The following is a 14,968-nucleotide window of genomic DNA, read 5'->3' as shown; positions in this document are numbered from 1 at the left end:
GTTGCACTCGATGCCAACTGTCCTCAGTGTTTTTTCTTTTCTTCGGATTTTTCATTCCAAGGTGAGTCTCATACTCATGTTCTAGCAGCTCTAAGCTACTTCTTAATCCCCTTAGGTGGAGATGATTTCACCATTGTCGATTGGGAGTTTAAGCACGATCCTCTTCGTTGAGATGTAGGTATCAAACATATTCATTGAGAGTCGACTAAGGATCACATTGTAAGTGGTAGGATAATTAGCTATCAAAACTTTGGAATTGATAGTCTTCAAGTTATGTCGATCCTCGAGAGTATACCTAGCCTCGTAATACCCTAGAGGGTGATACGTACTCCACCAAATCCTATCAAGTCTCTCTCAAAAGGAATTAAATCATTGTTGGTGAGTCTCATCCTCTTCAAGCATGGGTGGAATATGATATTAGTGGAACTGCCTTAGTTGATAGACACTCTGCAGACGCAATGTTAGCAATTTGTTTCTCAATGACTACGGGGTGATAGTGACTGCACTTGATGTGATCGAGTCTAGGGATGACAATTTTCACCTGCATATGGGGATCCCTGCGGGGATTTCCCAATTTGGGGACCCGGTCTTGGGGAATTTTTCCCCGTGGGGATGGGGGTGGGGACGAAAATCCCCTAGAGACATATTTGGGGGTGTGGATCACCCTTCCCACCCTGCAGGATTCTTGCCCCGTGTACATAGGTAAAAATTCAATAATACCCTTCATAATAAAGGATCATAAACGTAGTCGATTAGGTACTTCAAAATTTCAGTTTGAACAACATATATTTAATGCAGATAAAGATGCTGATTGAGGTAAAGAAATATGTGGTTTCTATATTTAAACATATGTGGTCCAAGTAGAAATTTATGTATTTTTTATTTTATTTTTAATGATGTATTAGTGATCGTCATGGGGACCTGTGGGGAGGTGGAGATTAGGGATGGGGTGAAAACTCACCCTGCCACAGGGATGGGGAGTGGGGAGGCACTCCCCCGCCCCCACCTCGCGTGGGAATCATCTCTAGTCGAGTCTTTATTGTTGAGTTTGATATACAAGCCAAAAGAATCCTCATACTCAATTGAAATGTCTGGCTGGAAGAAATTTGCATAACTTCCTTTAGGTTCTTCTTGCAAGTACTAACCGAGGTTGCACTACTTGTGAGTCCTTCAATTACCATGGGGGCTACCACTCCATGCGCGATCAACTGGTCCTCCTCAATCCATGTGATTCAAATTTTGTTTCCCTTCTTGACCTTATGGTTGTGGCTTCTCCCTATCTTTATTTCATTACCTTTGACCTTGACCACCAGGTATTCAAGATTTTTGACGACCTCTATGTGCTCTTCCATATAGGCTTGGTGATCAGCGGCGCCGGAAGTTCTAGTTCTGTCTGCCCTCGTGTTCTTCTCCTTTGACACACATTGACCTAGCCACACCATCCTCACCAAGTTCTTGATTCCATCATGGAGAGTGACATACTCATATATGGTACAATCGTACCCATCCTCAACATGTCACTATTGTTGATCTAATGGTGGTTGAACTATGTGAAAAAATTATGCTAATGGATCTAGGCGCCAGGGATTTGTACCAAGTCATTGCAGCCTTAATTTAACCTCAATTCTCTGGGACTCGTCTAAAAGTGGAGGGATTTCATTCGTTAGACCTTAATTTATCATGTTTTTTTTCATTTACATTCTAAATAATAAACTGAGAAGTTTCAAATCATGTGATTTTTAATGGGTACTAGAGCAACTCACAAAAATTAATTGTATAATAATTTCTAAATATGCACTAAAATAAATGATGTATTATAAATAATTGAGTGAATCTAGTTCCACTCCAAAAGTGCTTGTCCTGTAGGTAAAAAGAGAAATTGAAATTGAAATTGCAAAGAGGTGCCTGTTCTTGTTGCTGAATTGCTGAATGACCCAAAACCAAAAACCAGTTCACAACTCTTTTATAAATAACACTCCCCCTCTCTCGCTTGAATGCTGAACCCATCTCGTTAATCTTCTTCCTTCCTTCTCCCCTTTCATTCAAATTTCCCTATTCAATTGCTTTCCTTCCACTCTCTGAGTTGCGATCTAGGGTTTTACCAAACAACTGAGAAATCCATGGCGGTGAACAAACAATGCCACTCCACAAAACCCTAATTCCGGGTTCAAACATGAGCCATGGAGGCGACGGAGGAGAAAGAGCTGCCGCCGACGACTTCGGCCGCGCCGCGGCGAAGGTCGCAGTATCGCAGCTATGTGAATCCCAAGGGTTTCACGCCGTGAGAACCTCAGCTCTGGATTCCTTAGCCGACGTCGCAATCCGGTACCTCGTTGACCTGGGGAAGATCGCGGAGCTCTACGCAAACCTCTCCGGCAGATCGCATTGCTCCGTCTTTGATTTGATTCGAGGGTTTGAGGACCTGGAAGCGCCGCGAGGGTTTTCCGGTGGCGCCGGATTGAAGGAGATCGTGAATTATGTGGAAGCGGTGGATGAGGTTCCGTTTGCTCAGCCGATTCCTCAGTTTCCGGTGATTCGGGAGCGGAGGAGCATCCCGAGTTTTGACCAGATGGGTGAGACGCCGCCGGGAAAGCATATACCTGCTTGGTTGCCAGCTTTGCCGGATCCTCATACTTACATTCACACGCCGGTGTGGGATGAGAGGGTTTCTGATCCTCGTGAGGATAAGATTGAACAGGCGCGGCAGCGCCGGAAGGCGGAGAGGTCGTTGTTGAGCTTGCAGAAGCGGTTGTTGTTGTGTAATGGTTCGGCAGAAACCACCACAACTACTAACACTGCTGCTGCTACTAATGCTACACCTACTGGTGTTGCTATGGATCCTGGAAGGGCTGATAAAGATGTTTCTCCGGTTAAGATTCCGGCGGTTTCGGATGGGAGCCGTGTTTCTGTGTTGGAGGCTTTTGCTCCTGCGATTGAGGTTCTAGGGAGTAGTAGTTTGTGTGATGATGATGGGGTTGAGGGGAGAATGGTGGTTCCTGCTGCGAGGCCGACTGTGCATTTTAAGTTCAGAACTGGGAAGAAGCTCATTGGGGAATCTTTGGATGCTAGACTTCAGAAGAAGGATGCTGCTTCGCGAGCGGCGTCGTTGGGTGGCAGAGAAGATGAGAGGGATGATAAGAAGAGGAGGGCTGAGTATATTCTCAGACAGTCTATAGAAAACCCACAAGAACTGACTCTGTTGTAGATTCATTAGTGTTTACATTGGAGAGAGTTGGCATTATCCGCAGGGCTGAGGGGTTACTCAATACTCACTAGTTAAGGGCATGCTGATCTTCTGGTGAGGATTCTGCGACTTACCTGTAGAATCACTCTTGAGTTTTTAAGTTTTGTTTAGATCAGTTAGATTGGTTTCCTTTCTTGTCAGTTTAGCTCTAATTTACTTACAGATTTTTCAATGTAAAGCTCTTCTCCACATCCCATGTTGTATTTTACTTACTGAATTCAACTGAATCGGCGTACTCAATTTTGTGTGCATGTGCCACAATCTTCTTGTTATTCTAGTTCTACCATTGCTTATGTTGACTTACAAGAAATTTGCATAGTCAGGTTAGAATTGAAGTGCATATTAGGACATGGGAAGTTTATTAGTGGGGGAAAAGCATTCTGCAGCTTATTTTAGTGGCAATTCATTCAAATGTGATTTTTATTCATTCTCACTTCTATCTTTTCTAAGAAATACTGTTTTGTATCCATTGCACATTTCTCCCTATTCATATGACAAGATAGATCTTGATGCCTTTTCCCATAACTAACCCATCTACTAAGTAATAACAACATTATGGCCATTGTATTTCAAAATATAAAACCACTGGCAAGAGTAAATATTGTGTCTTTCTGGAATGATTGGTGAATAAGTAATTTATCAATGTTTGTCTTCTAACCAATCATAGTCCCGACCTCCAAGCAGAATGTGTTTATCATCGTTGGCCTAGACAGTTAGATAGATGAATGCTTAGCCATGGATATATATCCCCTTAAACTCAAGTCATTCCTAGTGTTTTACCCAGTTTCAGTTAATGGTGGAAATACAATTCAATACTAAAATCTAGTCTGCCCAATTTGATGGATGTAGTGAATTTGAACCTCTGACCTAATATCTCACTAGTGTTATTCACAAGCTCACTTGCCTGTATACACACCCCCTAAATGGTTCTATAGAGTGGAAGCATGGACACCTAGTTGAAATAGGTCTCACTCCTAGTCCTAGCTCGTGCTAATTTACCACTTAAGTTTTGGAACCATGCGTTTACTTCAGCTGTTTATCTTTACTAATAGGATGCCAACTTCCATCTTCAACTCTATGTCATCATACTCTGTCTTTTGAATCAAATACCTGACTACAAGTCCCGTAAGGTCTCTTGGGTACGCTTGCTATCCATTTATTTGATCTTACATTCCTAACAAACTCTCTCTTGGCTCCAAAGAGTGCATATTCCTCGGTTACTCTTTGTCTGGCCTCCATCTAACCCTTCTCCTTCTTATGCCTCTCTCCTCTCCACGACCTTTTGCATCTTTCCTCCCATACTAGCCTCGTGGTATGTCTACCTGCTTCAGTACCTTCTTCCAGCAATATTTGCCCCATGCAAACTCGTGCCAGAGCTAGCATATTCAGACCACAGCTGTGCCCTGCTCTATTACTTAATCACTTGGAACCAACTATTGTACAGCCCTGATTGACCCCCTGAATAGCATGCAGCCAAATAATATTTGGTCATTGGTACCTTTTGCCTCCAAATCATCATGCCATCCTAAACGGCATACAGCCAAATATTTTTTGGTCATTGGTCAGTTTGCCTCCAAATCGTCATGCATTTGGCAGCAAATGGGTTTTCCAGATTAAATAGAATCTATATATGGCAGATAAACAAGTATATTACCCACCTAATACGGTAATACCTAAAGGGTTTCACCAACAATATGGTTGGATTTAGCAGAAACTTTTTCTCCAGTTATGAAGTCAGTCACTGTTCACTACTGTTGACCCTGGCTGTTTCCTATCACTGGGACTTCCAACAGATTCATGTAAATAATGTTTATCTAAATGAAGAGGTGTACATGGAGTGAACTCGAGGCTTTAAGTCCTCTGGCAGGTCTTTGGTTTGTAAACATAACAAAGCTCTTTATAGCCATAAGCAGGGACTGAGAGCATGGTTCAAATGGCTTACTTTCAGTCTTCTCAGTTTTGGCTTTAAGGCCAGCTGATTTGATTCATCTTTGCTCATGCTACATGGCAGCAAGCTCTGTCTTTTTGTACTCATCTATTTTGATGACATTATTGTCAACTAGGAGCTCTGCCTATGCAATCTGACAGCTCATTTTTCACCTGGATACTGTATTTATTTTCCACTCTAAAAACTTGGCTCACTTGAATTTTTTTTGGGTATTGAATTTGAAGCTCAGCGCATCAAGGAATGTTCACTATTGCCACCATGTGACCACGGTCTAAGTATATTCAGGACGTCTTGACCAAAGCTCATATGTCTGAAGCAAAGGGGTTTTCTACCCCCCATGGTTGGCAATAGTAAGCTGTCTATGGACTAAACAATGTTAAAGACCCCTACACTGCATCGCTCCATTGTTGAAGCTCTACAATATGTGAGAAAGTCTTATGCCAGATCCAGCATAGAAGCTGAACACAGAAGCATGGTACAACTTACAAGCTGCAGCTGACCTTCTGTAGGTTCAGTTGCTTCTCATTAAATGCGGGTTCAATTTCAGGCCCCTGCTGTTCATGGTGATAACCTCAATGCAGTCTAACTCTCTCCCTGGAAGTTTAGGCCTCTTTCCTACGAGATACTTCCATTTTTCCCCTTCTTGCTTCTACACATAATTATACAGGGACCTGGAATCATTTGATTCAGGCCCATTCTTTGTAAAAACCTATCATTCACGGTTTTGACTATCTCTTTTGTGGAACCTATCAATTTATCATGCAGCTTTACTGTTAGGAACCTTAATCCTAACAATTGAGAACTGTAAAGAAAGTGTAAGAACTGAATTGATAGATTGCTTATTTGATGATAAAAAGGGATTACAACAGAAAGGGAATGAAATCCGATTCTGACACAGAGCTAGGCTCCTATAGGAAGCTCAAAGCTTCCTACTCATATCTCTACTTAGCTTAGAATCAAGATACCCTCTCAACCTTTCCTTCCTCCCTCTATATTGTTAGATGGTCATTACAATCATAATCCTCTCTCTCTATTATGTTAGGGAGTTACTAAGTATTCCCCTTTCTACCCCTTCTAGAATACCCTCCAAACCTTAGGCCCATTCATCCTATGATGCACCAATATGTCACCCTCCAAGCCCATCCCCGGATCAGTCCTAACTGAAGGTATGAAAAACGGTAGAAAGGGGGGGGTTTGAATAACGTTTTCAGTACAAAACTACCACCTTAAAGATTTTGACAAATCTTTTGAGAACTTAAGTGCTAAAGATAAGAGATAGAAAAGCACACAAGGATTTTATCCTGGTTCACTTGATAAATCACTCAAGCTACTCCAGTCCACCCGTTAAGGTGATTTCTTCCTTCTTAGAATGAAGGCAATCCACTAATCAGGTAAGAGTTACAACTGCACTTGAAACCTACAAGTGACTAACAATTACACTGACTTAGCTCACACTAAGATTCACTCTCTTAGTCTTCTCTAGGATCCGATCAACCTTGATCTCCTAAAGGAACTAAACAAACTGTTTATCAAAGAAATGTTTACAAGAGATTTGCTTCTAAAAAGCTAATAGTAAACACAATGAATTTCAGATGAAAGAAAGCTTAGAATATTTTGAATGTCTTGCGCGTGTGTATTGCTTCTAGCCGCTTCTTTCAATCTTCAGCCTCTATATATACTCCAAGGATTAGGGTTGAGCGTTGCATGGGAAATGCTACCGTTGGAGGGCAGTTCTGGAAAATCCAGCTTCTGCTGTGGCTGAGAACGTTAGGTAGGTCGTCAGGAAGGTACACTTGCTTTTGTACTTGGATAGCGACTTGACCTTTTAACCTAGGAGACTTCTGATCAGGGGAATACTTCATATTGGAACTTGTGAAGCCGGTTGATCAGAGTCAGAGGGAAAGCACAGATCCTCTGACCATTGTATCTTCTGATTCTGAACTCAGAGGGAAGAACATGGCCTTCAGAGTTTCTTGCTTCTGGACTTCAGAGTTTCCACTATTCAGCTTCTGAATCTTCAGAGTCTTCTACACCATCAGAACATCTGAACCTTCAGTGTTTCTTGGTTATCAGAACTTCTGGATCTTCAGAGCTTCTAGCGACTGAGTCCACATCAGAGTTTGTATAGCTTCAGAACTTCTGAAGCTTTTCCACTGTTCATACTGAACATGGTGAATGCGAAAGCGTTGCTTGGGTCGCTCTTTATACACAGTGCTTCTGATTTGTGTGAGATTGAGTTGAGGTCAGAGCCTGTAAATAGCACACTCAGAAAAACACGTTAGAGTACCACAATTGTTCATATCAAATGGTTAACTTGTAATCATCAAAACATAGAGTTGTACTACTGGATCAAAACTTGATCTTACACTAACAATCCTGCTACTGAATTTCCGGGGTCTAACAATACCACCTACTGAAAAATCAACCTTGTCCTCAAGGTTGAAGGATGGGGATTGACTCTTGATAGTGAGGACGTCCTCCCAAGGCGCTTCATCGAAAGATTTGCCACAAAACCCAAGGTGATCAACCCAGCTTCTAACTAGTTCCCATTGCTGCAACTGGAGAAAGTACCATAAAGTGTTGGGCCAGAATTCCTCATCATTGGAGCAACTCCAGTTGATGCAAAGTGGTTGAAACAGCCTTGAAACACCTTCTCCAAGAGTAAGCATTGAATTAGTTGTTTGAAAATGGTCCCTTAACCTCTGAAGTAGTCCGCTAGTGCAATCCACAACAGCTAGGAACAACACTCTGAGTTTTCCCAAGCCATTATCTCTTCCACTTCCCGCTTCACCTTGGAAAAACTCAAGAGCTATACTGTGGTCATCAAATTGATACCTCCACTTTTGCTCATGTCTCCATCCTAAAGCATTGAGCTCATCACTTGGAGAATCCACACTTTGAAACCCAACAATCCATTCAGCAGACACATTTAACCAATTTGTCCCATAACTTGATTGACCCTGTGATAGAGATGGTGGAACCAAATGATTTCCACCTAGATTCCCCTTCTCCTTTTCATTGCCCAGCCTTGGAGACATCATTACAAATGCAGTAAAAACTTGTAGATCACCTGAATTGTTTTCCCACAGCCTTTGCACATTTCCTTGTGACTTTTCGAGTGTGAGTCGACCTGTATTGTGGAATACAGCAGCACTGTCAACTTGTCTAATGAAAGTTCCAGCCACTTCAGAGTCTCCTGTAGTCTCATGATGAAAAGTTGGAGTTGGTGTAAGACTATGAGCATCATCTCTTTGGGTTTTGCCTCTATCTGTGGCCCAGATAACTCCTTGGCCTCTCCCTTTAGCTGTGGTCACAATGCTCTGTAAAGCCACGAGAGAGTCATTACCTGTCCTTAATCTCTGGAGATTAATCTGTCTTTGGCTGCTCCAAAAACTCATACACTGTGTGAGCCAATTCTCAATCACTACCGGAGCTTTGGCCACGGTGCCCCGAAGTCTCAAAATCTGTGGTGGCTCACCGGATTCGTTGCCAATGTTGTTAAAATTCCTCAGACTCAGCTCTCCATCATGACCTTCTTCTTGTTTGTTTACCTCTCTGGCAAGAACGTTTCCCTCTGCAACTTCTTCACCGTCTTCCTCAGGTAATTCTTGTTTTGCTATAGACCCGTTTTCCTTTGGTCCTTTGACCCAGTCCCAATCGGATCCTCCTGTGTGACCCGACCCCGTAGATCCGGTTGTGTGGAATTCTATTGGGCCTTGGTGCTCTATGTTAAATAGTAAATCCACTATCTTCTTTTCCTTCCTTCTTTTTGCTGGCAGTGAGCAGAACTCCTTCTTGGTTTTGATTTCTTTTCCTTGTTGGACCAGGCCCATTAAAAGGAAAAATATACCCAACCCGTTTTGCTCTTGACGTACCCCATCTCTTGCGGTGAGAGGTTGTGCGCCTTCCACAACCTTCCCTCTCCTTCCCGATGCCGGCGCGCCGTGGGTCTCTAATTTTGCCACCGTCGTACGCGCTTGGTGCGCTGCCGTGTGACGATCTGAGTCCGGCGGTTTTTGCGGTGGCCGCCCCTCCCAATCGTACCCTAAATCGCTGATCTGAGCCTCCACGACTGATTCTCCCTTCTTCTTCCCTTGAATGTTGCCGATCTGCAACTTCTCCATTGACGATCCTTCGAAAAGCTTCTTGAAGACGATGACCTCCTCTTGTCTCCCCAACGCTTATGTTGTGGCTTCCTTCGCCGTTGTCGGAGACTTCAGTTCGGCTTCCGCGACCGTAACAAACGTTGAGTCTTTCCGCGACGCTTCCGTCTCGGTCTTCTCCGGTGAATTCGCCTCAGGTTTTGCTTCCTCCTCTGAAACTTCTCTGTTCTCCAAGCTTTCCTGCTCTGAAGAATCTAGACTTGGTTCTGGTAGGTATTGCTCTCGTCGTTCTTCCTCCACTGCTTCATCGGGGATCTCCTTCCCCTTCAATCGCTCTATCATCAGCGCCAACGATGAAGGTAGATCCTTCACCGCCATCGTGATCGCTGCTAACGCCGTTCGCACCTCAGCGAATTCGTTCGCCAACGCGTCGAGTTTCGCCTCCATCTTGGTCGCTGTTTGCTGGTTCCGGCGATGATCATCCGTCAAAGCGAATCCGGCAGGTCGGACCATTTTGTTAGGAACCTTAATCCTAACAATTGAGAACTGTAAAGAAAGTGTAAGAACTGAATTGATAGATTGCTTATTTGATGATAAAAAGGGATTACAACAGAAAGGGAATGGAATCCGATTCTGACACAGAGCTAGGCTCCTATAGGAAGCTCAAAGCTTCCTACTCATATCTCTACTTAGCTTAGAATCAAGATACCCTCTCAACCTTTCCTTCCTCCCTCTATATTGTTAGATGGTCATTACAATCATAATCCTCTCTCTCTCTATTCTGTTAGGGAGTTACTAAGTATTCCCCTTTCTACCCCTTCTAGAATACCCTCCAAACCTTAGGCCCATTCATCCTATGATGCACCAATATGTCACCCTCCAAGCCCATCCCCGGATCAGTCCTAACAATCCTGCTACTGAATTTCCGGGGTCTAACAATTACTTTTGGAATGGATATAGTTTTTCCTTTTGATGTTTCAAAATTCAAAATGTAAACGTGATAGTGATAGAGTAGCCTATAATGCAATATTTTTTCATGCCTTCTGTGACAACAATTGTAAGCATATTTCATAAATTTGCTTTTATATTATATTATTTAGTTGATTTGCAGATTGTAAGATATGTAAGGAAGTACTGTGAAAGTCATTGGTTTGTTTACAACTTATGTTCTTTTCTTCCTACATTCATATCATCATATGTACTTGAGAATTGAGATGAAGTTGTATGCTTGATGAAGTGGTATGATACAAGACTGTATAAGATCTATTGCATTCACTGCTCTTTTTCAGCGCTAAACACTTTTGGAGTTATTTTCATTCCTGATTTTTATTGATAGAAAACCCTAATTCCCAATTGGAAACTAGGGAGAGATACAAGAGGAAAGGATACCAAACACCCTTCCAAGCCTAAGAGAGAACCACTTCTCTCTCTAACCCAATTCCTAAACTGAATAACAAGATGGCTAAGGGCCCGTTTGGTGTGACGTATAGTATAAGGCCTGATAGTATAAGGCCTGATAGTATTAGGCCTGATAGTATAAGCCCTGATAATTTTCTTATACTATACAGCGTTTGGACATACACTGTATAATTTACCATATCGTTTAAATTAATGCAATTTTATGTTTAATGAAGTATTGAATAATGATATAAAATAAAAATCAAATATGGAGGTGATTATAACGGTGGTGGCGGTGGTGATGGAAGTAGTGGTAGGTTGGTGGTGGTGGTGGCAATGGTGGTAGGTTGGTGTTGGTGGCGGTGGTGGTGACAGTGGAGATAGGTTGGTGGTGGTGGTGGCAGCGATGGTGGTTGTGGTGGTGGTGATGATAGGGTGGTGGTGGTGGTGGTAAGGCGGTGGCGGCTACAGTGGAGGGTGGAGGCAATGGTGGTGGTGGTGGCGGCGATAGGGTGGTGGTTGTGGTGTCGGTGGTGGCAATAGAGTGGTGGCGACAATTATGGTGGTGGTGGCGATAGGGTGGTGGTTGTGGTGGCGGTAGGGCGGTGGCGGTGGCGGCAACATCGGTGGTGGCGGTGGTGGCAGCGATGGTGGTTGTGGTGTTGGCGACGATAGAGTGTGGTGGTGGTAGTAAGGCGGTGGCGGCTTAGTAGGGTGGTGGTGACGGTGGAGGGTGGAGGCAATGGTGGTGGTGGTGGTGGTGGCGATAGGGTGGTGGTTGTGGTGTCGGTGGTGGCGGCGATTATGGTGGTGGTGGCGATAGGGTTGTGGTGGCGGCGATTATGGTGGTGGTGGCGGTAGGGCGGCGGTGGTGGTGGTGGTGGCAACACCAGTGGTGACGGTAGGGCGGTGGTGGCGGCGGCGGCGGTGATCGGATGGTGGTGGTGGTGGTGGTGGTGCCAATGGTGGTGTAAGTTGGCAGCAATAGAGGGTGGTGGTGATGGTGACTTATACGTCGCAACCTTATCATGTCTTATCCATCACTCACATGATGGATTAAATAATACGTCATTTTAACGTATAAGGGGACTTTGATGGATAAGCTTATACAATACAATGTCATCACCAAACAATGGATAAACTCATAATGTATTGTATAAGCTTATACTATCATGCCTAATACGGCGTGCCAAACGAGCCCTAATGTTCTCTAACCCTTTCTTATTTATAGGCTTCCCTTTAAGACTAACTAACAACCCACGTGACTAACAACCCAAGTGATATGCAATACTATCATGATCTTTTTCACACAACAGTAGATGGCGTCTTTTACACAGTGACTGGATGGTCCATGTATCCTCTGTTTGTATGTCTTTTCTTTGATTCCAGATATTCTTGCAGCCTCAAGTTCTTCTAGCTTTATTCATCTTTTCACTAATGGATTTGCTTCCCATCCAAGGTGAGAATTGCAATTTAATATTATTATTCCCCCTTTCCTGTTTATTGGACTTCTATGATGTTCATAAGTCAACATGTCATTATAGGTTTGGGTTGCTTTAGATCACTTAAGGCAAATCTAGCCATACTTAAATTTATAGGAAACCTCTAAACTATATTTGGCTTGGTCATTTGCTCTATGGACCTGCAGACAGCACAATAGAAACTACCCAATAAAAGGTTCAACTTTTCTCAACAATATTAGGACAGTTAACTGGTTAAGGGCCACATAAGACAGGTTCTCTCGATTGAATGACCAAATTATGCAACCTTTTGCTACTGTCCACCATGATTTTGATCTCATTGTGTTTTTTCACCGTGTATCCAAACCTGCACATAACTCATTTTCTTTCTCTGAAATGGATTTGGGAAGTTGTTTGATGACTTCAGTAGGAGCTAGTCTTGGATCAATAGTTCCTGATGCTGCGAATGACTTTCGAAAGCTATTTTCTTTAGCAGCCTCCCCTTGGGCTGGCCATGATAGTTCTAGAAATCAACCCACCCTTCTTCTAGGCACTTTGGCATGTTAAACTCTTTGCTTTGGGATGCAATGAAGCAATTTATTTCCTTTTATTGCATCTATATGTGAGCATTTTGTGGTTCTTTTGGAAAAAGACACTCGTCTTAACGAGAGTGCTTTAGTATAGTTAAATCATCAAAACATGTTTTGATATTCATGTTTATGAGGCCGTGTTGAAGAATGACACAGCATAGTATTAGTATACTCTGCCATCACCACTTTTAATTGTGTACTATTATGTATTTTCTGATTGAAGTTTAATATCTGTTCCATTGTTGGGGAACTCAGATATCTATTTTCTTGTGTGCTTTTCTCTTTTAATGCACTCTTTATTTACTTATAAAACACTGGATTCTTGGGATAATTTACAAAGTGTAGCTTCTGAAGTTACCTTGTTTTGGATTGTGTGCCACTACCAATGCAAACACACTATTAACTATCAGAAAGGAAACAGAATGGGAAACTGGCCCAACAGGGACACAGGGTGACAGAGAGATTGAATAACTCAACAATTAAGGTGATGATGGAGGCCAAAGAATTTGGTAAATTAAACGATGAATTTCCAACTGAAGGGAGAGAAAGGATGCCTCATGGTAGAAGCTACTAGCCACTGAGTCTTCTATGAGGATTTTAGTTTAATTGATAATTACTCCATAGAACTTGACAAGCTTTAATTATGATATGTTAGTTATTTATAGCCTTTTCTTTTTTTACTTATTTTAGGAAGTGATTGTGAACTTATGATAGTACTCATAGGATACAGGTGTATGGACTCCGTTATCGAACATTTGTGCTCTTGTTATAAATGTTAGAGAATTACTTAAAATCTTAAATGTAGCTAAATATCATTAAAGTTTTGACAATTGACCTTAATTGTGTTCTTGAGGAAAAAAAATTGTTGGAGCAGTACCTGATATTTTGGTTTAGAAGAGATGCAATATGCATGTTTCATTTTTTATTTCCCCTTCGACTTATATACTCAATGGCATAACACAAACCTATAGCTCAATTATCTAAATCTTATCCATGTAACTGAAATAGGCAAATAGCACATTACTCTGGGACGCAAATGTTGTAGTGGTAGAGAAAAGTCCAGCAGGGAAGGGGACCTGAAAACACTCCATCTGATTAGCAACGTGGTATATATTGAATCATGTTCTATCAATTATACCAAGTTGATTCGGAATATATTTAAATTCCTGTTAAGCTCAACGCAGATGTATATCATTCCAAATGCTCTTATTGCGACCGGCATATATTAAGAACCTTAAGTAACAATGGATTATGATTCTACAAGACTACATCCTCGAGAAGTCAATGCTCCAATTCCTTCAGGAATTCTTTTATTCTCTATTGACAATATTCCTCCAGGATCTTATGCAATAATAATAAGAATCAAGCTTTCATAAAGGAAAAGAAAGTTTAGAAAGACATGTTTTAACACACTTATATTATTGATGAGTAGGAAACTTGATGTCTTTCAAATGATGAGAACTCCTTATATAGGCAAAGGACTCTAATACAACAAAATGTATGACATCATTGCCTACATCATCTACACATTTAGTGAATGTTTACATCAGCGTTCCACATTATTCTAATGGATGCATATATATATATATATATATATATATATATATATATATATTTGAGTATGTATCTTATAACATGATTTAAATATGATCTATGCCATAATAATAAGAATCAAGCTTTCAGAAAATAAAAGAAAAAGTTTAGAAAGACATGTTTTAAAACACTTATATTACTGATGAGTAGGAAACTTGATGTCTTCCAAATGAGGAGAGCTCCTTATAACAAAGGACTCTAATACAACAAAATGTATGACATCAGTGCCTACGTCTACACATTTAGTGAATGCTTACATCGGCGTTCCACATTATTCTAATGGATGCATATATAAATATATATAGGTACTCATATATCTTATAACAATATATTTGTGTCAAAATTTTCATGCTATTATAATATAAGCATGACAATATAGGTACTCATATATCTTATAACAATATATTTGTGTCAAAATTTTCATGCCATTATGATATAAGCATGACATGGATCAAGAAACAAGATTTAAACATCGTATACTATGTGTTTAGATTTCCATCAAACTCAACACCAATTATTCAAATTGAACTCAACGTCACAGAATCATCTTCATTTACCTTTTACAATTAGTGGAATTGTGTCTTTGTTAATGGAAAGAGATAAACACCCAATATTACGTTTGCGGGTGATTT

General features: G+C 41.5%; 1 protein-coding gene and 1 long non-coding RNA gene across 2 annotated transcripts; both read left to right on the top strand.

The window, feature by feature from the left end:
- Nucleotides 1-1,974: 1,974 nt before the first annotated feature.
- LOC130720188 (transcription initiation factor TFIID subunit 8-like) lies at nucleotides 1,975-3,495 on the top strand. The gene has a single exon (XM_057570810.1). The coding sequence runs from the start codon at nucleotides 2,138-2,140 to the stop codon at nucleotides 3,203-3,205; it is 1,068 nt and encodes a 355-aa protein (XP_057426793.1). The 5' UTR covers nucleotides 1,975-2,137; the 3' UTR covers nucleotides 3,206-3,495.
- Nucleotides 3,496-11,888: 8,393 nt separating this feature from the next.
- LOC130716738 (uncharacterized) lies at nucleotides 11,889-13,423 on the top strand. Its single transcript, XR_009012143.1, has 2 exons — nucleotides 11,889-12,152; nucleotides 13,154-13,423. It is a non-coding gene; the product is annotated as an uncharacterized LOC130716738 (long non-coding RNA).
- Nucleotides 13,424-14,968: the final 1,545 nt, after the last annotated feature.

This window comes from Lotus japonicus, chromosome 5, assembly GCF_012489685.1.
Source record: "Lotus japonicus ecotype B-129 chromosome 5, LjGifu_v1.2".
Lineage (NCBI taxonomy): Eukaryota > Viridiplantae > Streptophyta > Magnoliopsida > Fabales > Fabaceae > Lotus > Lotus japonicus.
Note: the sequence above shows the minus strand (reverse complement) of the source record. Positions and strands in the feature narration are given on the sequence as shown.